The 26,181-nt window shown below is 36.2% G+C and overlaps 2 protein-coding genes across 7 annotated transcripts in view; one reads left to right on the top strand and one right to left on the bottom strand.

Annotated features, from left to right (window-relative positions):
• Positions 1-4,538: 4,538 nt before the first annotated feature.
• LOC118276645 (poly(A) polymerase type 3) lies at positions 4,539-20,340 on the bottom strand. 6 transcript variants are annotated; one of them, XM_035595038.2, is made up of 17 exons: positions 20,174-20,340; positions 16,628-16,894; positions 15,975-16,204; positions 15,651-15,758; positions 15,155-15,266; positions 13,577-13,735; positions 12,563-12,774; positions 12,082-12,202; positions 11,310-11,486; positions 10,071-10,178; positions 9,908-9,957; positions 9,336-9,497; positions 8,495-8,650; positions 7,638-8,049; positions 7,162-7,320; positions 6,859-6,889; positions 4,539-6,727 (listed from the first exon to the last, which is right to left on the bottom strand). In XM_035595038.2, exons 2-14 carry the CDS (start codon positions 16,761-16,763, stop codon positions 7,867-7,869), a joined length of 1,914 nt encoding a protein of 637 aa, XP_035450931.1. In that variant the 5' UTR covers positions 16,764-16,894; positions 20,174-20,340; the 3' UTR covers positions 4,539-6,727; positions 6,859-6,889; positions 7,162-7,320; positions 7,638-7,866. The 6 variants fall into 6 exon arrangements, with proteins under 6 accessions (XP_035450931.1, XP_035450933.1, XP_035450929.1 ...); XM_035595040.2 differs by having other exon boundaries at positions 4,539-6,545; XM_035595036.2 differs by having other exon boundaries at positions 4,539-6,889.
• Positions 20,341-20,643: 303 nt separating this feature from the next.
• LOC118276662 (serine/threonine-protein kinase MARK2) overlaps positions 20,644-26,181 on the top strand; it is a 203,074-nt gene continuing 197,536 nt past the window's right edge. Inside the window, exon 1 of the mRNA XM_050699704.1 lies at positions 20,644-21,421. Coding sequence (XP_050555661.1) covers positions 21,278-21,421 — 144 coding nt within the window. The 5' untranslated portion in view covers positions 20,644-21,277. The remainder of the gene's footprint in view (positions 21,422-26,181) is intronic.

Raw genomic sequence — 26,181 nt, 5'->3', positions numbered from 1 at the left:
TATTATAGATAAATCTGTCTCTCAAGTATTATGTTATGTTAATATTAAGTGTATAAGTGACTATACAACTGTGATATAACTTTTATACAAGCCACAGTACTTCAGTTCGGTATATATGTATATAGTTTTAAGACATAAGACATGGTTGTGCAGACTTTAATTGTAATTAATAAATCGGAACTTAATCTGTAAAACTGGTATTTTATTGCTTGACATGAACGCAAGAAACTTTATTTTCAATTACAGCCATGATCGTCCCACTGCAGGGCAAAGGCCTTTAGAAACTTTAGCGATTAAAATATTGTTTTGAGACATATTTATATTCCATTAAAGGGGTTTCGACCATTTAAAAAATAACATGCGTCTGCTTGTCAACACTGTAATAGAACAATGGGGCACTGGTCACAGCGACACCAACTGATAAGGAAACAAAAGAAACAAGTATTGGTGTTCACAGCTCGTACACTAACGTGTGGTATATTTTATTTGTTGCTAAACGTTTCAAATAAATGTCTCCCAATATGGAACACTTGATTTTAATACTTAAAACGAAAATAAAACGTTAATATAATTCTCGTAGCAATCGCTACGCCGAGGCTACGGTGCTACGACAAATCGTAGCATTCATATTGTAGCCGCGAACAAATATTGAGTTAAGTTGAAATGAGAATGGCGGCTTGCGTTGTGTTGACACCTCATTGGTCCGAGTGCGCAGAGGCGGGGCCAATGGGGCAGGACCAACGAGGCGGCCATTGCTATGCATAACAGTTTATGTCGTAATGGGGTTGTTTACTGTCCGTCTGGTAGATTAATTTAAAACATTAGACTCGTATTTTTTCTTTTCTTACAGAATTAAATACTTTCAACGATATATTGATTTGAAATATCGTAGCAACCACCCACTCCTAAACCTAAAATACTGGTTTAACTAATTATTGTAACTATAATGTGCATCTCTGCCTACGCATTCGGGGATGAAAGGCGTGATCATATTTGTGACCTTATAGTTATAAAAAAATATATAAATCTATATATTTTTTCATTATCTGTCAGACTACATAGATTTTAAATTTTCATACTCAGCCAACAACCGCTTCTGTCTTTATTAGCTAAAATCTGGCAACAGATAGAGGACTGATACCGCAGATTTGTAATTCTTTATGCCATTACAAGATTAGAAAGATAATCTCATAATAGCCAAAACAAACTCAATGAAGCTGAACTAAAGAGAGTGTCAAAACAAACTTTAAATAAAAACTAAGAAGACAGAAACCAGCCAGTAGCTTACAATAGAAGGGACGTTGCGAAGTTTCGTTTAATCTTCGGCCGTAGGTTTTATTGATTTACTAATAGGATTACTTAAAATAACGTGTTCTTTTTAATTCATATCAAAATCTGTTTATTTAACTTCATTTAATTTGTTCATTCTTGTTCGCGAAAGTTAACAATAAATGGAATTGTAGTTTGCAATGTGCGAAGTTTCGGACGAAACTTCTTTTTTCGTTGAATTAGAGTAGACCCCCAGGGCTCATTGTTTTACTAATCGCATTGTAAACAGATCGCCAACAATTGGTTGAAGACTCCGACTACTGGGCTTACACCTATTGTAACAAAACACCATTACTATGAACAAATAACTTTAAATACTTAAGACAATTACAATAGTCCAAATAATTATTATTATTGAAAGCAAGTGTCAAGTGTTTTAGATAAAGAAGTTGTCAAAACATGATCCGACCAATGCCAATGTACCTACAGATTATAACGGCCACCGTAAGTGCGGGCCTGCGAATGGTAGGCGAGGGTAGCTCGCCGCCCGACCAGAACCAGACCAAAGAGCCATCAGACCACCACAGACGGGGCCCAGCAGGGCTGATACCTGATCCGGAGCTGCGGACTACCTAGCGGGTTTACCGGGGATCTGGTTCGAAGGGCAGAAGAAGGAACGGGGTGGTTTTTAGTCAATAAGAGTCCGACACTCCCTTCCGCCTAGCCCAAGGCGGGAGAAGTCATTGGATGATTTTCCTCCCGCAAAAAAAAAGGTTCAGATTATAGTGGCCCAGACACAGCTGTGGTGACATATAAATATACCACATGTACATGGGACCTGTTTCGTTTGCTTCTTATGAATAGGGATGCCTGTTTGAAACTTGGCTAGTAGCAATGTGGCATTTTCCAAGTTATATGTAGGTACTTTCTAAGACTATTTAGACACCACTGACATATGGTGTAGGAAAACATCGTGACGAAACCTGAACTTGTAATTTCTAATTATAAGTTTGAAATTGCCAACCCGCATTGAGCTAGTGTGGTGAATAATGCTCAAACCTGCTTTTATGAAGAGGCCTTTGCTCGGCAGTGGCCACTTATAGGCTGTTGATGGTGATGATGGGAGCTGTTGGAATTCCAACCAAGGAGGCTACACGCGCGTTCTTGGTATGGTTGAAGCGCAGCGTTACGTGAGCCATGTAATCATACGTGTGTGGCCTACGTGACCTGTTGCAAGTACCTACTCACGACGATGTTTCAGGTGCGACGGCGGCGACAGGGCTTGATCTCCGGTTTCCTCCAAGACACACACCACAGGAGCTACAAGGTTTCTTTTTGGAGAATTAGATTACTAACCACTGGACTATGGTAGATATTAGGTTTTCTTACTAGAAGAGACCATGTATTATCCTAAGTAAATTAACCTGTCGTATAGGTACCAGTAGGTACCATGAAATGCGCGAGGCGCAATTTGTTTTGTATTGCGTCGCGTATACCCGCAGACGAAATGTTAATGTGGATAAATAATTTATTACGCACAATGTTTTATGATGTAGCACAATGGTACTTCAGTGGACTACAATCTATAATTAAGCTTTTCATATAAATCTCTACAAACATTTTAACGTGATACCTGATTCAAACACATAGGGCCGTCGATCTTTTAATATTAAGGTACAGGTAATATTTACCAATTATTAAAAAATCCCACGATACAGGATTCCTGGTATTTTTTAAATAGGTTTTAAGTTGGCAAAACAGATTATAAAGACAAAAGAATGGTCAATGGTCTTGTTGTGGTTACACGAATTTGTTATTTCCCTGAATCGCACAATGGGTGTCGCCTGCACTGATAAGGTAGAAATTCAGATAAGGAACTTTTCTAAAACAAAAGGGTCAAAAACGTGTGAAAGTTTGTACATCTGAGCCCAGTGTGTTACAATTCAGTGCCATTAAGCAGTAACTACGGTCAGCCACAAGCCTTGCAGCCAGGTGTGTACATTTATTAATTAGGTACTGCTGTATCGTCAAAATCGACAGACATTGCGATGATATTCCTACGTCTCATATGAATAGAGTTTTCCTGTTCATGATGCGCCAGAATATATTAATTTGAATTTTACAAAACTAATAGCAATTCGTTAAATAAAAATTATCCTTGAACGTATGTTAAGTGGTATTGTAAATTAAATCGTATATGGTCGAATTTCGACCACTAGGCGACCAATAGTTTTTATAATTTCACATGATGGGCTGTAATTGTTTGAGGTCAATAGTGTGTCGACTCTCGCTCTCGGTCGTCAAACGCTGTATTTATTCTACTCTTTGCTTGTGACTGCGTACCTCCTCCTGTTTGTTTTTTGGATCTTCATATTCGTGGGTACTGACTGCTTACCATCAGGTAATTCGTCTGCTCGTTTGATCCATTTACTATGACAAAATTGTTCGTCTGATAGTTATCATGAATGAGATCGATTGGGGCATTTTCATCCACAAGTTACGAGTTTGTTTCATTGCTTTGCATATATCGCGGATCTGGTTGTTATTGTTAATTTTGTTGTGAACTCCTGAACACTTGTTTACAAAATTTATAGCTTCTCGTGACGGGGACTTTAGTTTGATTGTAATGGAAGCTAAAAAAATCGTTAAGATATTAGCTGTAGCTGGGTTTTGTAGTTTCTATACCCCAAGGGATAAAGGCGGTGACTTATGTGTTATGTTGTTATCATTATATAAACAACTTTTATAATTATTATTATTGACACTGATATTTATTTTACTGATTTACAAACTTAACAAATATGGCGAGACCACCACACTCCACACACACCAAGAATGACAGTGCTGTCATCATGTACAGTTGGGGCATATCCAACTTACTAATTACTTGGTAACATTAGGTACAAACATTTTTTGGCTTTTGTATAAATAATCTTTGTTTCATAATGACATAAAAGAGCCAAATACCAAATATTTCTTAACACGTTCACTGTCACCATTTTTTTTTTTTGAAGTTCATAGCGATGCCGGGGGTACTATAATACTACGCCACGTGGACACGCCTGGCGTGTTCGAGGCGTAGTTATAGAAATTCGCACGAACACGCTTGGCGTGTCGGCGGCATTGAACGTGTTAATAAGTGATATAGACCTTATAAAGTTATATGCCTGTACTAGGAAAACCCTGTGTTATAGGCGAGTATTCATTTAATCTTAAGAATAAACTATTGGGGTATAATTTCAATAAGATAAAAAATAAAACAACAATAATCCCTTTTGTATATACATTTATTGTTTTTTTTTTTCAATTTTAAGTTATTGTTTACCAGATATATACTTTCATATATAATTATCAATTGTCTATAGAATATATACAACTTAAATACCTGAAGGTCCTTATGAACAACTACATTGAGTCTTATTAACTAGGTGGAATCATTTCGTTATATCTAGTTGAACGTGAAAAATGCAATTTTCACACACAAAACGAACAATACGAGTCTGATAAAGGGCAAATTATATTCAAACTTAAAACTGCAAAATTGATATTTTACCCTGAATGTCAAGTAGAAGAAAGTGTTTGATAGTAAGATGGTGTATTATTTAATCAAGTGTTTAATAACATTTATAACTCGACAATACTAGTGTGGTCTGTCTTTTGGATTAACATTTCAATAATATTATATATGTATCTGAATTAATAGCAGCGTACACAGACGCGGCGGCATCAGTAGGTTGCGCGACGTCGCCGCGTCTGCGCACGCTGCTCATGATGAAGAGTCCCTCTGTAACTTGAAACTAGTAGAGCTTTTCTCCATTAATATACGTGAGTAAACCGTGATTTTACAATTGAAATAAAAATGTAAAAAAATAAATTAAAAATATTTCTTTTTAGTTTAATATAGTATGTCTCATGATAGTTATTATAAAAATTATATATCTGATTTGTTATGTTATAAACTATGTCAGTTATTAATGTTAATGTTTCAACTTAACGTTTTGTCAGTAACTAATGTCGCAATTAATTTGAAGAAAGTGTTTCAGCATTTTTTTAAACCAAATATTTACTAAGAATGGATTTAAAGCTCATTTCATAATGTGATGATAGGTTGTCTGTTACATAAAATTAGCTGTTATTGCAGTAGAGAAGACTCTTTTATGTAGGTACTATTTTGAAGTAACTTCTTACAAATTACAAAGCAATATCCGTCAATCTTTTAGATGTTTTCGTTTCAAACCAATCTAAAGTTATTCACATCATAATTGTCGAGTTATAAAGTTCTTTTTTAAAAAAAGCTTCAATAATAAAACTGATCATTTCTTCCACTTTGTACTATCACTGACCGTTTGCAAGAAATTGATATTTTGAAAGGTCAAATCTTTAAGTAACTTGCCTACAAAGGTCTTACACTCTTTTGGGCAGCATGAGGCTCACATTTGGAGGCGATTTGTCCATAAATCTTTGTAATACAATACGTTGGCCAACCCAGAGACGTTAAGTCAATCTTTTTCTAACACCAAACCCTTCAAAATATGTTAAAATTCGTCAAACTAGGTTTTAGTGGTTGTTATTTAGATAGGGTGGGCTTTTAGGAACTAAAAATAGTCAAGTCAAGTCAGCTTGTGACCGCATTCACTGTAACGAAAATCCACGATAATACCCGTGTATTCCATTATTTGTCAAACACGCAAAGTCTAAAATTACATACACAAAATGGAATACTTTCTGTGAGCAAATTACTTTAAAAATGTTTAGATAATTTGGCAAAACAAAATATTTAAAGAGTTCTTCCAAATCAAAGTTATATCAATATCAAAATGTTGTATCATGCAAAACCGTAAAATGTAACGCAAAATGCACGCCGCATTTCATTCTGGTTTGACTGTCAGTTAAAAATGTGTTAATCGTTAATCATCTATGTCATAAATCTACTATTCTTAATAAAACTACGGTAAAAGCCTACAAATAAAATGGCGGCATTTGCACCAGAAACCTATTTAGTATTATCATAGAACTAACTCACAGATATTTGTTCTTAAAAATATTAGGCACAGAAAATCTTACGTTATGCGACCAACATGACTGGCGGGCTAGATCATAAATAATGTATGAAAATAATATGCTATAAGAGACTTAACACTAGGGATTAGTAAATAAATGGAGCGCTAAGGTCTACGTGGCCTTACAGTGGACCATCCGTCAATGGATACGCATCACCGCTCCGTCCTGGCGAACGATAATCCGTGCCGTCTCCTTCGTACGACGCGAGTGCGAATCTACAAAAAAATATACCAATCAGCACTCCGTTCGTCACTACTCCGTATGGTAAGCGTCGGCAGTCATGTTGTCGCAACCGCGACGTCAATACGTTTGTGTAGTTCCTTGCAAACGGCCTGACACCCTAGCCCTACGTGTGACAGTGCCAGACTTACATGACGCCGTCCCGCCCTCGCGCCATCTGCAAATAAACAACACCCGAATATCTCGTACAATAATACGGACCTTCATCATCTCACTTTATACCTCTAAAACATTTTTTTTTTTTTTACTTTTTCCTTTATAATGTCTAATGATATTTTGATAACTTACGCAGCCACGATGCGTTGTCCCCGTATCACATCTATGGAGCATACAAAATTATTTGAGAATAAGCAAGACTTGATAAATATTTATAGACACAATTATATCCTACAAACATACATCCATGAGTAGGTATCGAACCCACAGCTCATGAGTTCACACTCTAGCACTAATAATATCAAAGTGCAAAAGTATGCATGCTAAATGCTTCAAAGAACACAATGAGACTACGACAACTAGGCGATTAAACAAACTGTCTACTCTACATGATTAAATAGGTAATTGTAAAGGTTTAAAGCCTGTAAAACTTACGTCGAACTAAGTTTCACGCTAGCCCGACCGATCGCGGCTGGATACCGCTGGGATCAGTGTGCAGAGCCCATTACTTGGCTATGTCATATCAATTATACTAAATCTAAAATTGTTTCACTTAAAATTCCCACAGTTGTTGAGTTATTCCAAGACGTACACCTAAACAGATATGTAAAGTATCGAATTAGGTTCTGTCCGATTGTTTCAACTCTTCTACTTAGTTTTTATTTATGTTAAGAGTTAGTAACAAATGAAGTGCTTCTATGTTGGGGGGCTTATGCGAATAATATATTACAAATATTTGATCAAATCTGACTAGTCCTATGTAGAAAAAAGGAATATTCTAAAGAGCCAAAATCCCTAAAGATCGTATGTTTATCAAAATCTATATTGGCACTCCATTTGCTAGTTACTCCGTAATCTATGAATGTACCTATAAGTTAATCATTGATCATACAAATCAATCAAATACTCACCATTATGAAACCGTCAGTACTAATCAGCAGGGCAACACCAAAACGTCACATATTTGCACCATTAAAATTGCAATAATTGTTCGAATCTTAACTATCACAAGTTCTTACTCACTATAATCACATTAGTCTGTTGATCACTTAGTTCACTGTCAAACATTTACACTCGTTTTCTGGTGAGCTTGACGTTGGCGGTTCCATAAATGAACCTGGTACGCCATTCCTCGTACTGCTACGTACAGGCGATGGAGTTTGACGTGGAGGGTGGATGCTCAGCCTTGTCTGCGGCGGGCTTCGGTCGCGCCATCTCGGCCTCCGCGCTCGCGTGCTGCGCCGCCCCGTTGTGTAAGTTCACTTCGTATACGTTAGACGAGTTTGAGTCCTCATTGAACGATAATACGCCGACTTCCTCCGTCTGTGAATTAATTATGATTAGCTTAGTAATAAATCGGTTATGTATTTGATTTCTTGTTGCCTTTACGCTTTATCGGAAGGGTTGAGTAGCCAATCATCTCGAAATTATAGGGAGTAAAATGTAGACACAAAGTGTCTGGCAGAGATTGCATACGAAGGGCTGAATATTGAGTTCAGCTCAACAGACTGCTGTTTATGATGAAAATAGCAGCAAATGCTTTAAAATCTATACGAAGAAGAATGCTGAAGAGTTTGTTTGTTTGTTTGAACGCGCTAATCTTTGGAACTATTAGTCCGAATTGAATAATTCTTTTTGTGTTAGATAGTGCATTTATCGAGGAAGGCTATAGGTTTATATATAAAACATCACGCTATGACCACTGAAAGCCGAGCAGAGCGGGTGAAACCGCGCGGAAGTAGCTAGTATTAAATAATAAGGTAGTTACACTGCTCTCGGAGAGTCGTTTGGTCTTCTTCTGTGGGCCGGGCGGTGGAGGCGGCCGGTCGTGTATCTTGCGCTTGGTACCGGAGGAGGTCCGCTCGCGACGCAGCAGGGACGCGGAGAGGTACTGGTGCAGCTGCTTACGTCGGACATGGCGCGCCTGTAATAACGTTGCAATTAATTTTTAAAATAGTTCATATTTTCTTATTTTTTATGCGATAGTTCGTGAGTTTGTGTGTATGTTTGTTACTGAATCGCGCCATAATGGTTGAAGAGAATGGTATGAAATTTGGAACAGCGGTAGATTATGATTCGGAATAACATAGAATAGTAAAGTACACAATTTATGCCAATTATTAGGTCATAAGTATGTTCTAGTTCATAATCTTTCGCTGGGGGAGGCATATCTTATAGGTGATCGTTTTGTGGTTAATGTTATGATGTTTGGTGAACTCTATCCCATTTCTGGAGACTTTTTTTTTAAAAAAACGTTTCCCCACACTAGGATTTTCTCCTATGTTGTGGGTGCGTTTACAAACATACAAGTTCACATGCACATGACACCCAGACCCGAAACAACAATTTGTGGATCACACAAAGAGTTGCTCCGTGCGGAAATCGAACCAGCTACACGTTGCACGGCAGCCGGTTACCCAACCACCGCGCCAACCGTGCAATCAAAACTGTTCTTGATGGGCCATTCTTTGGTAATGTCAACTGTCTACAGTTGGTTACAAAGACGAAGTCATATATACATATCCCAATAAACTTTTTGCGTGGTACAGGATATAATCACCCTCTCCCTATGAGATATGACATTTCGCACAAGAGGACAATGAACTTACCTCGATGGTCATGCCTTCTCGCAACATGTTAGTGTTCTCTGCCTGATAGTTGACGGCTTCAGTAAATGTCTGTATGTCACACGTGAGGTCCACGTTCAAGTTGGTCTTCTCAAAAACTAGCCCTATAAACCACATGGAACAGTAGTTCGCTATTACTTCACCCTGGAATGGAAAGAGAATTCAATATTAATGGTTTAGCAATAAAGTTGAAATTGCTTTGGCAGAAATATTAGAGTGGGGTTCAATATAAGTATTTTTTTTTACATTTAATGGGTCGACGTTACTTTTATAAGATACAGGTAACACACTTTTATCTATGTGTGTTGTCTCCTCTGGTGTTGGGTGTCCATGGGCGGCGCAGATTGCTTACCATCCAGATGATCAGTACCCTTAGTACGAGTTTGCTTTACGTTTAACGTAGGCAATCGAAACGAAAGCGGTTCGACGTTGTGATTGTAGCCAATCACAACGTTAAAAGTTTAAAGTAAACTCGTACTAAGGATACTGTCTGCTTGTTTGCCCTATTATTCAGAAACAAGTAAACTCAACGCTTATTTTTCTGACGTACTTACATTTTCGTTCTTTTTTACTTCTGGCGATGGATCAGCTGGCATTGGTGCGCCTGAAATAGATAAATAACATTTATAAATAATATTAAGGAGTAATAAACCAACAAACAAATATACAAAATTTCGTATTCATAATACTAGTGGGATTTACAATTTCTTTACATACCTGGTGGCAAGGCTAGAGGCTGTCCGTTATTAGTGTTTAATGGAACTGAGTTGTAGCACTCAGGGTTGACGTGTGCGATCGTAATGTGGGTGTTGCGCTCCAGTGTTGCTGTAACAAGTAAACATCATTATAAACTTTATGTGCATAATACATTACCATCATCGACAGCTTATGCGAAATCAGTGTTAGACTATGAGCCTCCTCTACAAAAAAAGAGCTATAGACGAGAGACGGTGGCGGGGCATTACAACCTGCCTGGAAGCCAAATCTACAATCGTGTGACACAGTGAGCGCGGTATGTAACACCGTTTTTGCGTCGACCCGGGAATTGAACCCAACACCTACGTAGCCGGCGAACGAGTCTTAACGTGCCAACATCGTCGCGCGCGCCGTAAAGTGCGCGGGATTCTAAGCATAGGGTGCGGTGGGCGACACACTGCAGTCGCCAGTAGCAGCGACAGTCGCCGCGTCGTGTTAGTGGAATGCTGCTCATGAATATGAGCCTCTAGCATGGCTTGAAACTAGTCGAGTTCCTCGTCAAACAGTTGCGTGAGTAAGCCGATAACATAATAATTAACAGAGCTATCTATAATTTCCAGTTTGCAGGCAGGTTATAGATAGTATTCCAAAAGGACGAGGTCTATCAAAGAGGTTTTTGTTAAACATTTAGTTCCTTAGTCGACTGTTCCGCTGTTACTACACTACACCCGCGTCAAGTGACGAGAGACGAGACGAGACCAATTTAGTTTACTACTATGGGGCCACAATTCTAATTACGAGTCATTGACCTATTTCACGCTGTACGTAACGTAAAGTATAAAATTTTATTATAAACAAAACTATATTTCCATACATAATCTATGATGTGCTAGGAAACTGTCGCGTCTAGTATTAAAATAGATTTTACATTATTCCTTTAAAAGGTTTATAGGAACACATGTTCAGCAGGGAGCGTCGTGTGACTGATAATTATGATGATAGAGAAAAATATGACTGCACGGTTGGCGCGGTGGCTGGGCAACTGGCTGCTGTGCAACGTGTCGCGGGTTGGATTCCCGCACGGAACAACTCTTTGTGTGATCCACAAATTGTTGTTTCGGGTCTGGGTGTCATGTGCATGTGAAATTGTATGTTTGTAAACGCACCCACGACACAGGAGAAAATCCTAATGTGGAGCAACGTTTAAAAATTAAACTAAAATAAAAAAAAATATTATGTAAAAGATATGAATATACATACTGATGAGATGTCGGATCTTGCTTTCAATGAGCCCGCACCACTGGAGTTGGTCGTCTGGACTGGCGGAGGACGCCAGCAGTACTATGAAATGCTTGTACCGCGAGAAAAAGTTGGGGGCCTCGAACAGGCGCTCCCATCCACATTTGCCGAGCATTATTTCATCAGTTATGGCCAAACCTGTGGACAATATTTAATTATTATTTAAAACATACAGAAACATTATGACAGTTCCTTGTAAGAGAAGCAAGCTTCGCCACGAATGAACCGGAAAAACCAGCGTGATATAACCTTAGATGCCTGAAGCAAATAAATAAATAACTAACTTATAAATAAATATATCTATACTAATATTATAAAGCTGAAGAGTTTGTTTGTTTGTTTGAACGCGCTAATCTCCGGAACTACTGGTCCGATTTGAATAATTCTTTTTGTGTTGAATAGTGCATTTATCGAGGAAGGCTATAGGCTATAAAACATCACGCTATGACCAATAGGAGCTAAGCAGAGCGGGTGAAACCGCGCGGAAGTAGCTAGTAAGTTATAATTATATAAATAACTATGCAGACACGTGCGGTAACCGGAGGTCCCATCCTCCTTCTATGCCCAATCGCCCAATAATTAAATCCCTAAAAGGCCGCTAACACAATTGTCAACGCCAACTCTTCTTATATTGTCGGTGTGCCGATTGATTACCATCTAGCAGCTGAAGTCTGCCGCCATATGCCTTAAAAACACTAAGAAACGACATCCTTGAATTGAGAGAGAGACTTACCAATTCTGAACTCCTCCATAATGACAGTTCTGGTGGAAGCACATACATTGAACGTCGAGTTCTGTTGCGGGTACGCTGGCGTGATGATTGGCATTAGGTGGAATCGGTCGGAAATGTTCACCTAGAACATACATACACGTTAAAATTACAGTTGCTAAACATTATTTAGTTTACGGTTAAATAGGTATTTCCGCGAAAATAGTAATTAAGTACACACTGACACTACTTTCTACCATAAATGAATTAATTTGACCTAGCTAGTTATCTGGTTTTGCTATGAACAATGAAACATTATTTTAGTACCAGAAACAGGTCAACAGTGTGTTCAATGAGACAGATTTAACATAGATAATACAGAACCTCACGCCTGACTCCCTTGGGGGTAGGCAGAGACGATGGAACGCCAATTGCTACGATTCTTACATACCTCTTTCGCTTCATCAACAGTCACATTAAACCTCAATAAAAATCGAATACTCACTCTAGGATCCCAAACGGGGAAGCCAAGGTTGACAGAATCAGGTTGTTTCAGGAGAACTGGTTGTGGCCACTTCCACTGGCTGAAGACGAGGAAGAACTTGTGCACCAACGTGGCAGGCAGCGCGTTGGGGTACAGCTGGCAGGTCCGCGCTACCAACATGGCCCAGGACACACCGCCCAGGTAGCCGAGTGTGTTTGAGTATATGCCGTGCCCTGTATAACAATAAGATTACAAAATATTATATTATTATACGAAAGTTTATTCTGTAGGTCTTGATTTTATTGTAACTTTACGTGAGTAAGCCGATAACATAATAATTAATTCTATAGGTCTTGTTATAATCTGCTAGAGTCGTAGATAGGTCGCCATTTAGGTACCGATGCCTTGGTATGGAGCAAAAGTTGGATAGGGGAGTTTAGTCAGTAAGAGTCTCGAGAGCGATCTAAAAGCGAATGTGAAGCGGTGCGGTGCCACGCGAATTCAACGCGATGCGGTGTGACACGGCGGCTATGTCCTACGTGCATGTGAATCGTTTCGTTTTGTTTCTGTTTGCGACATTAGAAACAAACACGTGACGGCACCGCGTCTAGTTCGCGCGAAAATATCAAGCAAATTGATCGCGTACGCGCCGTAGCGCGCCGCACCGCATCGCCTTCGCGTCTAGATCGCTCATACAGGACGTTGCGTTAGTTTCTGCTCTAAGACAGAATCACATCTCATACTCATTAGTTGTATTTACTACTTAATTTTGAGTAAAACATATAATAATAATATTGTAATATTGTAATTGTATTTTAGACTAGCTACTTCCATGCGGTTTCACCCGCTCTGGTTGGTCATAGCGTGATGTTTTATAGCCTACAGCCTTCCTCAATAAATACACTATCCAACACAAAAATAATTATTCAATTCGGACCAGTAGTTCCGGAGATTAGCGCGTTCAAATAAACAAACTCTTCAGCTTTATAATATGTATTAGTATTAGTATATTAGTATAGAAGTATAGATACGTACGTTTAGCCCATAATTTGATGGCGCGCAGTGTGAGTCGGAAGTTGTTTATGTTAGGCACGAGGCGGAGAATCTCATCGGTCACTCTGCATCCGTTCAGTGAACGCACACACTTCTGGTCTAGGTTCTTCAAGAGCATGTCATCGCGAAGGTCGAAGGAATCTGTTGGAAAAGCATACCAAAATTAATAAAAACATGATTATAGATTAAGTACTTAAGATAGGTACTAAAGAACAGAAGAAAAGAATAGGACCAACATTTTGTTGTGTTTTCACGTAATTTAAAACTGTTTACACCATTCAAATATTTTTTATTAATTCATTATTAAAACCAAAAATATGAAAACAAACTAATTATCCTAATAAAAAAATTGTTTCTATTCACCCCATTTTACCCGGTATATTTAATTACTGATTTAACTTTAAATATCCGATCTTATATTCTTAAATACTACATCAAAACGCCAAGTAAAGTTAAGTAAGACTAAAATCCTTGTGTTGACATTTTTCGCAAGTTATATTGTTCCCGTGGGATAAAAATGGCCATGTGAGACTATAATCTACTCCTGTTCCAAATTTCATCTCAATCCCTTCAGCCGTTTCGACGTGAAGGAGTAACAAACAAACATACAAACTTTCGCATTTATAATATTAGTAGGATTATATCATAGGAGTCAAGTCTATGAGCCTAATCTATTATTTAAAATAATAACGTATAATACTATGCTAAGCAATAGGATAAACAGTATAAATAGGATAAATAGTTTAGTCGTACTATACACTAGTTTTTAAGTTTTTAACATGTACCTTTTAACAAATAAATAAACAATTTAGTATCAGAAGTGTACAAAGTTTAAGATCCGGATTTCCCCTATATTTATACTGGACTATGTTTATTTTTAATTGACATTAAGATAAGGCGTGAATCATTATTTATATTGTACATATACGCATATTCTATCGATTAGAAGAAAATTATTGTGCAATTAATAGAGATAATAAAACATCACGCGTTTTGTTTCTGGAAAATGTTTACTCATCATGAAAGACAACATAATAAAAAGTAGTGAAAAAGACTGATTGGACATTAAAAGAAGCAAGAAACAAGTCTGATAAAGTAATAAAATATTTGACTAGTTTGACACTCGCCAGTTGACGAACAAGTCAAATATTAAACAGCTAGGTTCTATAATTCTCAATAATAATTCGAAACATTCGAAGTGAGCTCAATCACAGTCCGCCATGTCATTGGTTGTGAGAAATAATCTCGACCAATGACGGGCGAGAATTGACAATTACAGAATAGCCTATCAGGACACGAACAATGGATTGTGTGAGCAAGGATATAGATTAAATAGGATTTAATGATGAGATTACGTCTGAAGGTATAGTGGAACTGAATAAATTGCGCCAATAGGTAACTTGGAGTAAGAATAGAAAGGAAATAGACAACATAATATAAACTTCATAAAATATTTAAGACGAAATTCTAGCTTAATTAATTGAAAACTAGCTTTATTATATATCTGCAAATCTTTATAATGATCCATACAGGAGGCCCTTCTGAGAAGGGGAATCTTACCGGGTATTTCCTTGAGTGCCAATCTGGCAAAAAGCAAATCAATCTCAATCCCATCGAAGTTCATCTTGATAACGGGCACGAATGCGTCCTCTACGGCTCGCAAATCCTTTACCTGCACAAAAAAATGCATATAGTTTTGTAGTAGACCTGCCCCAATAAGCAAACTCGTTTTGAACACATTTCATTTCACGTTGGAACATACCCAGAACTTAGGATATACCTGCTATCCTTTGCAACCGTTAAACTTATTTTGAAGAAATAAGTAGAGAAATACACCTTAGGGAATCATTAAGAGAAGTCTTTCTTAAATTCTGCCTTAAAGCATTAACCGCCGAAAGATAACTGTTGAAGGCAAATCGTCGTGGCGGTTATCGTGTTACCTCGCGGACAATGTTGAGGGACTAAAACTAAATTATATTAGAACCCCTTTTATACTTTATCCAATTGATAAAAATCTTTTAAAACAAAATTCATATGAAAGTAGTGCTGTACTAACCTGAGGTTGCGCCTTCAATAACTCGTAGAACGACGCAAAATAGTCAATCCTGTCTATGTGGCGAGGGGCAACGCACAGGGCGTCAATATCGGCACCTCTATGGTGCACCTGTTGAACAAACATATCCACAAGTTAATATAATGTGAAGAAGTAGTGTTACTGAAAAGGAAACACTTTTGTCATACACATAGAGGTTTAATTGGCATGTAGCGGCATTAATACTGACTACAATAACTTGTAAAATAATGTCACAAATTCTATATTGTGAGTTTGCAAGTGCATTAGCATACATTCATTTAAGAATAAATCTTTAAACCAACTTACTCCAAGCCTATAAGATCCAAATGTGTAAATATTTCCCCCGACAGTATCAGCAACGCTGGGAGGCATATTCTTCCGCATAGATTCCTCTCTGATCCATTGTCTTACAAGTCTATGCAGGGCACCCAGTACTTCCATCCGATGATGCATCTCTTGCTCCGATTCAAACACTCCATAGGGAATCAGAGATTCTTTCAGTTCTGTGGTTTTTTCTATGTCAATGGGCTTCGGACCTGCAGTCATAATGTAGCAGTATAAATATATGATAGTTACACTTCAGAATCTTACATTGCACTGAGCGTGATATGATTAATATTAATTATTTATATGAGGAAATTTCCTTAATCACTGGAAATGATATTGTTTATAAATATTAACTGCAACAGACGTCAGGGTTACAAGTATTACCGATCTAGGTTTTCACAATCTACGCAAAACATTCGAGATTAGCTGACACAGTAAGCTAGACTAATAACAAACAAGACAGAATTAAGATGTAATATCGGACAACAGACAGTTTTTTTTATTACAAGGTCATATTGAGATAAAGCTATTTAGTATTTAGTAAAAATTAAATCGACCCTGACCTTGGTAAAGTTTTATAAATATACTTTATCATGTTTTATTTAAGAACAGGATAAATGTAGATAACTTACCTGCCATGGAAATGGCTGAGGTCATGCCCAAGGTCTTCAAATTTTGTTGGTTTTGGTGTTCATTTGGTTTTCCTGAATTGTTGGGTGCGGGCGCGTTGCTGTGAGAATACTGCGACGCCGGCCACATCTTGGACATAATTATCCAACTCTACCTCTACAAATAGAACTGCTTACGATAGCTACAAGCTTAAATTACTAGGTGGGGCTCATTTATAAAAAAAAAAGCTCTCCTCTCTGACAACTGTGGGTCTCTCGGTTAAATAAAATCTGGAACAAAGAGAAATATATATTTGGTGGTGTATTCATTTGTAAATTAATATTTTTCTGTTCTGGTACAAATCATATTAATAATTAAAAATTTCTTAAAAGAACAAATAGCTCTTTTCCTTGCTAGAATGTCTACTAAAACTGACAAGTATTTGTCACAGTTATGTAGTATATTTCATATGTAATTACTAACAATATTATTATTTTAGTAATTTGCTTGGTTTAGTAACTAATAAAATAAATCATTAGGTGTGATGAGGATGATAATTTACTGATTAAAACTATATTAATACGAGTAATACTTAGTGAATGGTTATTACTATTGACCAAGTTACAAAATGCAGAATCAAATTATTATTTATCATTTATGTACACAAAAGGACAACACAATAAGGCATGAGGTATAAATGGTTTTTGTTTAATTATTTGTAATTACAAGAAAAAGGAAACATGGGCTTAAAGTCCTTAGTGGAATATGCCTCTGTGACTAACAGAGAATTTCCCGAAATACCAGTTGCTAGCTCAATTTTGTTAACACAAAAAATATAGCTTCGAAAACTAATAATATTGGTCATTGTTGTCGTGGAAGTAGTAGGCAGTAGATGGATGTGGTCAAATGATGACGATGTTTTCATTAAAAGAATTTTTTTTTTTATTTTTACACAATCCTCAATATCAAGCATTTTTTGTCCTGAAAATTCTTCATCGTAACAGCAAAATTGTGTGCAAACCTTGTTCTAATTCTCATGAATTTTATACAAAGCCAACCTTCACACTATGAAAGGATAATAAGAGGCAAATATTGCTCCTTTGTCCAGTATATTATGTATACTACATATTTAACAATCCTACTATTGAATTTTGCATACTCATAATTTTTTACCCATTTATTTCACAATAAATTGACTTGTCTCTCAGGGGCGTAGCTAGCGCCGTATCTGCCGTATCAATTATACGGGGCCCCCAGGTTACGGGGGCCCCCAAAGTACGTGAGAAAAAATAAAACCTTCCCAATTTTTTATTTCATATCACATTCATATCACGTAAAGCATGCGTTCTTAAGTTGGCAGCAACTTTAGGAAAGTTAACGTCTATAAAATAATAAGGGCCTCCAAACATGGATTCGCTGATTCGATTATTGCCCCCCCCCCCCCAAAGAAAAATGGGCCCCAAACATTTTTTATACGGGGCCCCGCCAAGGCACGCTACGCCACTGTTGTCTCTTGACCTGATAAAGCTATTTGGAGAAAAAACTAAAGAATTAAAATGTGGTGGCTCAACCGTAACCACAATGGCTGAGCCAAAAAACGGAAAAATGTCTGATGTAAAGTATTCAATTTAAAAGAGGGTGGATGAAAAAATAAGAGTACATACAAAAAGTTGGATTAACCTTTTGTATGCCTCTATATAAGACAACTAAAGAAAATACATTGTGTCTCACTGAGTTAATAAAAAACACAATAATTTCATCCACCGGTTGTACCGCATCTAAGGTATATGTGCGGTGTGCACTGCTCAGAGGCTTTAGAAAAACACATCTCCATTAAGGGGTACTATAATAAGTGGAGTTGGCCTACTAAGAATGACCTGGTGCCTTCTTTGGGTGCAGATAGTGGTCACCAAGGAGATTTTAGTAAGGTGAAAATACCACACTCTAGCCTTTTTTTTAATGGTATGCATGCAGTGAAGGAGCGTTTCAGCTGTGGCATCCTGTCATTACAGTTAGAATATCAACCTTACAGTGAACACAAGAAGAAGCTGTTTTGCACATCTCATATAAGTACTGATATGGGTCATTGTATTACAATTATAAATATTTTCCGTAATTGTAACTATTTTAATTAAATCAATTTTAATATTGAATAAGTACAGTTTATAAATTTATTAATAAAAAACTAATTTGTATAATAACTTGCTTTGATTTATTTATTTGATTATAAGTATGTTTTATATTACTAAACCCATTTCAACCAATTTCTATAGGAAAATGCCATAAGAATGTGCCTTAATATTGACCCACTTAAATGGGAAACTTTAAGCAAAATTATTAGAACAAGTTAGGTAAAAGGTGCCTAGGTAAAATTTTTCATTATGAAGTCAGTATTAGGTCGGTATACACATTTTTCGATAGTATGATATTTGACATTTGTATGAGTGTGTGAGTGAGTGAATGAAAAGCGAAAAACAGTGTGTGTAATATGTTTTATTTATTGAAATAACTTATTTTCTTGCATAAAATACACTATAAATACAGATATTAAATTAATCTCCTTGCACCTTGTCAATATAAACTTAGACATACATGTATATTTTTATATTCTTGCATCAGCCATACTTGTCAGGAAAAAGGGTAGAAGTTTTTCCTTCTTATAATAGTACAGTAGGAAATTAGTTTCAGATTAGTATAATAGCAATCTTAAATTAATATACCGAGCTCATAAAAGGTCAAAATCATGTTTGTTTCAGTGTACTGAAGGAATCATGACTTAAGTCTTCATTATAGTTTTTGCTTGTAAAATTGACTAGAAAGCAAACACTTATCAAGTTTATTGACATTCTTCTGATAAGAGCAAATTGCTAACATCAAGATTTGTACTGTTATCACTAACGCCATCGGAAACTAACTGTAAATATTGTGGATTCGTTTATTTTACCAACATCAGTAATAGAGAGTACTGATCTCCCAAAACCGATGTTTCATTCACTTTGCAAAAGTAAATATTTTGTCAATAAATAAATAATGACGCATTTCGCTCAAAATCTTACTACGAATCTGTGTGCGACGTTGAGAATCGGTTTCGAAGAAGCCGCTATGATGCGTAAGCAAAAATCGAACTTTTAGAAAGCACTATACTATTTGTGGATACAAAACGGGGTTCGTTCACCTACTTTTTATTGTCTTCTCAGTTTACCGACATAGCGAACATACCACTTACTCCAAAACATTTTATACTTGCAACGGATGAACAATCGCTAATAAATAAGAAAAAACATCAAGAACATTACTTGCTGACAACAGATCCATGGAAGTATTCTTTTGTTGTCTGCATGTACTAAGGTCACAACTTATGTAAATATGACCCTCACTTGTATCCGAACCTTGAATTATAATACATATTCGCAAACAAACCGTTATGATACATTATCTCAACACTTATCATGAATAACATAAAGAAAACGAATACGCATTAGAAAAGCTCACGTTGTTCCGAGCAGATTGTTATTACGTTAACGAACACTTTATATGGTCTCAACATTAATTGAATGGTACACACTCACCAATATATTATGTTATCCGCCCTAAGCTGCAATATTTTACAAATGCAGTTAATTGAAATCATAATAAACGAAAGAAACAAACATTAATTTCTAAACAAGCACCCAACAGTCGCCAACAACAAGGCAGCCATATTTATGAACATGGCGGCAAAGTTACTTGCCAGCATAAAATAAATGCCTGCAGAGTTAGCACATCTAAAAATATTTTTTACATAATCTTTCAAGAAAGGATAATTTTTTCGATTTTATAGAAAATCTATTGAGGAATATAGTGGATATATTAAAACTAAACATATTTTTCATTTATGAAATTAGAAAAATGTAAATAAAAATAAGATGTAGCGCATTAACAAAACGTCTATGGGTGCGTTCAAAGTTTCAAATACTCGCTACTTTTGCGCATGCTCCATTGGCAGTTTTTTCAGTGACGTATCACAAAACTCCGTTGAACTCGTTCACATATCACTATCTCTTTTCATGTGCTGCCAAAAGAAAGGGATTGATAGAGAGCCGGTTGATGTTTTCGTGTCAGCCTTGTGCCCATTTACGAGGAGTAGGTAAAATCCGCCATCTTGAGAGTGAATTCAAGAATGTGAGGACTTTTAGCGGAGTTAAGTGAATTTCTTTAGTAATTTTATTATTAAATGGATTTATATTTGTCCACCACGCGATTTCGTAACCTGTATTCGAGCCGGTGGCGTTAACGGAAACAGTTTGCGCGTCGTTATAAAGCTTAAACGCCGAATTCCTTGATAGTGTTTATGTGACAGGAGAAGACACCGTAAGCTTTCTAATAGTTTTTTGCGTGTCTATTTCCGTTTTCCATCTCGACGATCGTTAACATATACGTGAAAGTGAAATAGGTATCGCGTATCGTTCCACAGTTTTCGTTATAGGGCTTCGCGATGTTTTTTTCTGGTCGAAAATGCGGTTAGATGGGCGTTGTTGGTCGGCAATCGGTGGAGCTAAGTCGGGGCCTGTGTCGGCGTCCTGGTGAAGGCCTGGGCCGGTCTGGCGGGCTGAGCGCGCGGCCGCCGCAGAGGATGCGAACGGCGAGGGTGGGCTAGCAAGGTGTTAAGTGTTTGAACTAGTGTTATTGTGAAAATGTCGACGACTATGAGGCCTACTCTCCAAACTGTCCCGGAGTCGTTGCCGGCGGACCACGTGACGGCGCCAGCGCCGGCCCCCGCGGCCACCACGACCACTGCTGCTCCCTCGCAGCCAAGGCACCCCAGGCCTATGTTCAAGGTAAGTGTTCAATTATGTTTTGGTTCCCCAATCATTGTGCTTCACTACTGCTGATAAACAAATCTGATAACAATCATCAAATGCCTTACATAACTAGTTTTATCATACTGAAAACTTGTTTGTACAGATTGTTTGGATAGCAAACTAATAACTGGACCTTTTGTTTTTTTTAATTATACACACAAGCATTGCAACATTCTTATCAGAGGTTCAATATTTGAAACAGAGATAACATTGGATTAATTTATGGTTGGTATACAGGTAATCTATGGATTGTGTTTGAGTATAATACACATGAATTAGTAATTGTGTAAACTGGCAATGGTTACCTAGTTAGCCTAGAAAGTGTGGTCAGCGTAGCATGGCATCATAACTATAAAATATTACCTACATGAAAATCTTATTAGCCTTTTTCTCAAAGTGCAGTAAGCATAAAAATATTGACAAATCATTTAACAAGACTAGTTTTAATTTATCATTTCAATAAATTGTTATAGAAAGGAGAATGTTATGACCATTGCATAATTTAAGTGGATGACAACATCAGGTTTCATATTTACCTACAATATTATTTATACATTATGAAACCTACTAGGAAACTGGAAATATTAATAATATCTATCCAAACACATGTTATTTAGAAATCAAATACATATCTGGTTTGAAACAATCCTAGAATTACACAGGTTTACACCATAAACAAATTTGCAGCCAGTCAAACCTCCTTGCATAATAAAACTGGCCAGCAATAACCAGTTGATACCTTTAAATGAAAAAAAAAGTATGCCTACTGCTTGTTCAAAAGCAGCTACAATATTGTGAAGGATTACTCATTCATACAACTTATCTCTGCATTGTGATGTTATAAAAACCAGGGCTTTTGTTTGATTTTAAATGCTTTAGACAATACATTGAGTCACTGTAGCACTTGTAAATTATTTATTGAACATGATTAAGTTAGGTATTGCATGGCCAGGTAGACATTTTATGTTAAAATCTTGTTGATCTATTATAATTTGGTTGATTTCAATAGATTATGCTTTGAAAAACAACCTTATATAAATTGATATTAAAGCACAAACTCATCAATAACATAGTAAATATATTCGTAGGTAGGTTAAAAGTTTGCAAAACCACACACAAGTGTTGGAAAAAGTCGTAATCATCATAATAAAAATATATTTAAACTAGACCATTGTGCCGTGTTAGCGATGACTCATATTTAATAAGCAAACATTGCTGTTAATTTTCAATACACGGCTAAAACATACTCTTTATAATTCTCTCTATTTACTACTAACACTGCTTGAAAAATATTTGTTCAGTATTAAGTGCTCAAACCTTCTCTGTGCGAGAAGAGTTACAGATACAGCAGGACAGACATGATTAAGAGCCATTCCTTTGAGTATACACAATAAAAATTTTAATAGTAAATACAGTTCTTAGGTAACTCGATTTGTATTTTGGATGAAGTAACAATTAGGTGTTTAGAGAAGTAACTAATAACAAAATATGAATAAAATATATGTTAAATGACAATATTACCTACATACAGTGAAAAGTAAATTTATTTTGTATAAAAGTATAACATTATGTTATGTTCTGTAAAAACAAAATAAAACAGTTTAGTAGGACATTTTGTATTAAATAAGTAATAACAAAATTAAATAACAGCTGTTCCAAGACACCTGTTTGATTTTAAATTCACAATAATAAAGTAGGATTGCTTTATTTTTGTGTTAACATATTATGTATCTTATTATGACTACATAATAAGATATAATTTTGCATTCACTAGAATGCAGTAGCCATGGTTTTTCATAGACCTTGCATTCACTGCATCATTGTTTATTTATTCTAATTTTTCATTCATAATGATTTAAAAAATTGACTCAATTTGCATATTAAGAATGTGTTTGAAGGCAAAAGCATGTTGAAAGATAGTCCAATTAGATTACAGACACACATACACAGTTTATTCTTAGTTATACTTTGTAAACAATAAAAATACCTAATCAGAAAACAAACAAAACAAATCTCCTCAGGATTACATTAAGGCCCTTAAACATAGTGTAGCAAAATATTGACATAAAATAATACCAGTCATATTCTCACTACGCCCACACGGTTTATGACGTCATAATGTAAGCGAAACCAAATACTAATACCTAATTATATTACAGCAGTAGTTAATAAACTAATAATGATTGGGGAACCATATATTACGCTCTATGTACACGCTTTTCAGCCTTTCTTCGTCAAACAATGTGATTTTGTATTGTGAAGTTATGCCATGTTGTTGAAAAATGTCTTTTTAAGCTTAATAGTTATAAATGTCTCTCGTATAATCAACGACCTGTTACTTCATAACAGGATAATTCCGCCATTGTGGTGCTTAATTTTGACGTGTTTGTTCTGTCCGTGTTATTATTATTTATTGTGTTGTTACAACTTTAATTTAACTATTAAACGATGGTTAAAATTGTATACATGTGTAAACATAAGCTTGACAGATATTACGACAGTAATTTATTCATATTCTACGGAAAAAACCATTACAATATAGACTTTAAGGCAAGCATATAAAGTACAATACTTCACAAACTGTAATGTACGTAGATTCACGTGTAAACTTAATAGAACCACTTGATGAATGTTGATAAATTATTTACCAACACGTTTCATATTTAGGTCTGTATACTGTCAACTCGAAAAAGTTCCAATACATCTTTTTATTAGGCAGGGGTGTGCTGAAACTGTTTACGCGACACAGCCGGTCGTCTCATGCATAAAGCATCAGCCATAGGGTGTAGGGTTGGCCATCCAACTGCCCCAGTTTTGACCCTATATACCTAACCCACCAAGCACATAGATGTTCATGTAGCTACGTAAAATTTCGCATCATTGAATAATTTCACAGTTCACTAAACCGTTTGTTTACCGTTCGCAGATTTTAGCTTTAAAAGCGTGCGTGATTTAATTTGTTAGTGAAATTTGGATAAAATTTTCGGCTGTTCTCTTGTCTGATTCGATTTTGGTAATCTACATAATGTTGGTATCAAAGGGTGTGTTTAAGACAGAAGATTAACCTACCTAAAAGAGTATTTTGGCTGCTTACACGCACTGATTAACGTTAAGATATTCAGGACTACCTACGGAGCGCAGCAATTTAAAAAAAAAGTGACGCTCGTTTGTTAAGTTATCATAAGTTTCATGAATTTTAATGAAAATTATCGTGAGACATACTAAATTAAGTAAAAAATCTAGGTTTATTCACGTATTTTAATGGAGAAGAAGATCTACTAGTTTCGAGTCACAGAGGGACTCTTCATCATGAGCAGCGTACGCAGACAAGTAGTTAATTTTAATTAATGTTGTTAATCAAGATTTTACTCCATTTTGACTTTTTAACGTATTTAATAAAACCTACAATATAACAACTCATCTTTATTAAGTGTCGAATGAAAGATAAGCAGCAATAAGCATTAACTACCTACATAATAATAATTACCTACAATTAAGTATGTGAAACTCTGAAGTATCAAAACAAGATTTTGTTAGTCACCTCTGAATCACTCGTTTGTAAAAAATATAAAGACGACGTACCAAAGAAACATTCGTATCCTTTCATGAATTTATGTAACACTGTTGCAACGTAATGCGTAACTTGTTGCATCATGGCTGACGTTGCATCTTGCTAGAATAGGGCAACGCTCTGCAATTCACAAGGCAGTTTTGGTTACAATTGTATTTGTTTCTGCAATTCCAAAATCTTACAAAATTATGTCATACAAGATGCAAGATCTAAATATAAATATTCGACGGTCGGCGTAGGCGCAGTGACAACGAAAATATTTATAATCTGTGTAATCATTCGGCGTTTTACTTCTTTTTCCGTAATTCTAGGTACAGATAAAAATAGACAGAGATTTATGCTTATGGGATTTGTACAGCTGTTGGTCTATATTTACGTTTATCGAAGACATTTTGCGTGGCAATTGTATGTGTTTTGACCTCATTTTTAATATTAGATTAATTAAAAATACATAGCAATGTAGCTACGAAAGGTTAAACATACCACTGTCATGATATATGTTATGTTTTGCCAATTTTTTAGGTGTAAAACGATAAATAAAACATGTAAACTCTGGACCATTACGATATTGGAATTCACAGTAATAATACGTCCCCTTAAATGAACGGATAATTCAAGTCAAGCTACACAAAGTTTCTTAAGAAAAATCTAACAGGAAAACTAAATAAGATTCCGGTTCTCATTAAAAATATTCACAAAGATTCAGCTGCGTCTCATATACAAGTAAAATGGATGCTGCAAGGAAATCTAAGTTCTTCACAGGGTTCGCATTTGCAGTCTTAAATTTCCCCCTCTAATGCAGTTAGGATGCGACGAGAAAAGTTTCTGAAAAGTACTATACACAATTGCTTTTGTAATTTCATTCTAACAAACTGTAAATGGAGACTGAATTTTCTTCTAACTACTTATTGAATTTTTCACTAACAACTCTCCGGACTTATTCCTTTATCCTTTAAGCCTTTTTTCGTAATGAGGATGACTGCTATTCTTAACATTTCTTATAGGAGATTAAGTTAGTGGAAAATATGTCAAAATTCTTTTAATTACTTATGTTTTGGACGAAAATATTTATAAAAGGCCGGCAACCTGTGATTCTTCTAGTGCTGCGGGTGTCGCGACACGATCGCGAACGATGTGACAAATGTGGTTTAATGTAATAGAAATT

This window comes from Spodoptera frugiperda, chromosome 17 (genome assembly GCF_023101765.2).
Source record: "Spodoptera frugiperda isolate SF20-4 chromosome 17, AGI-APGP_CSIRO_Sfru_2.0, whole genome shotgun sequence".
Taxonomy (NCBI): domain Eukaryota; kingdom Metazoa; phylum Arthropoda; class Insecta; order Lepidoptera; family Noctuidae; genus Spodoptera; species Spodoptera frugiperda.
Note: the sequence above shows the minus strand (reverse complement) of the source record. Positions and strands in the feature narration are given on the sequence as shown.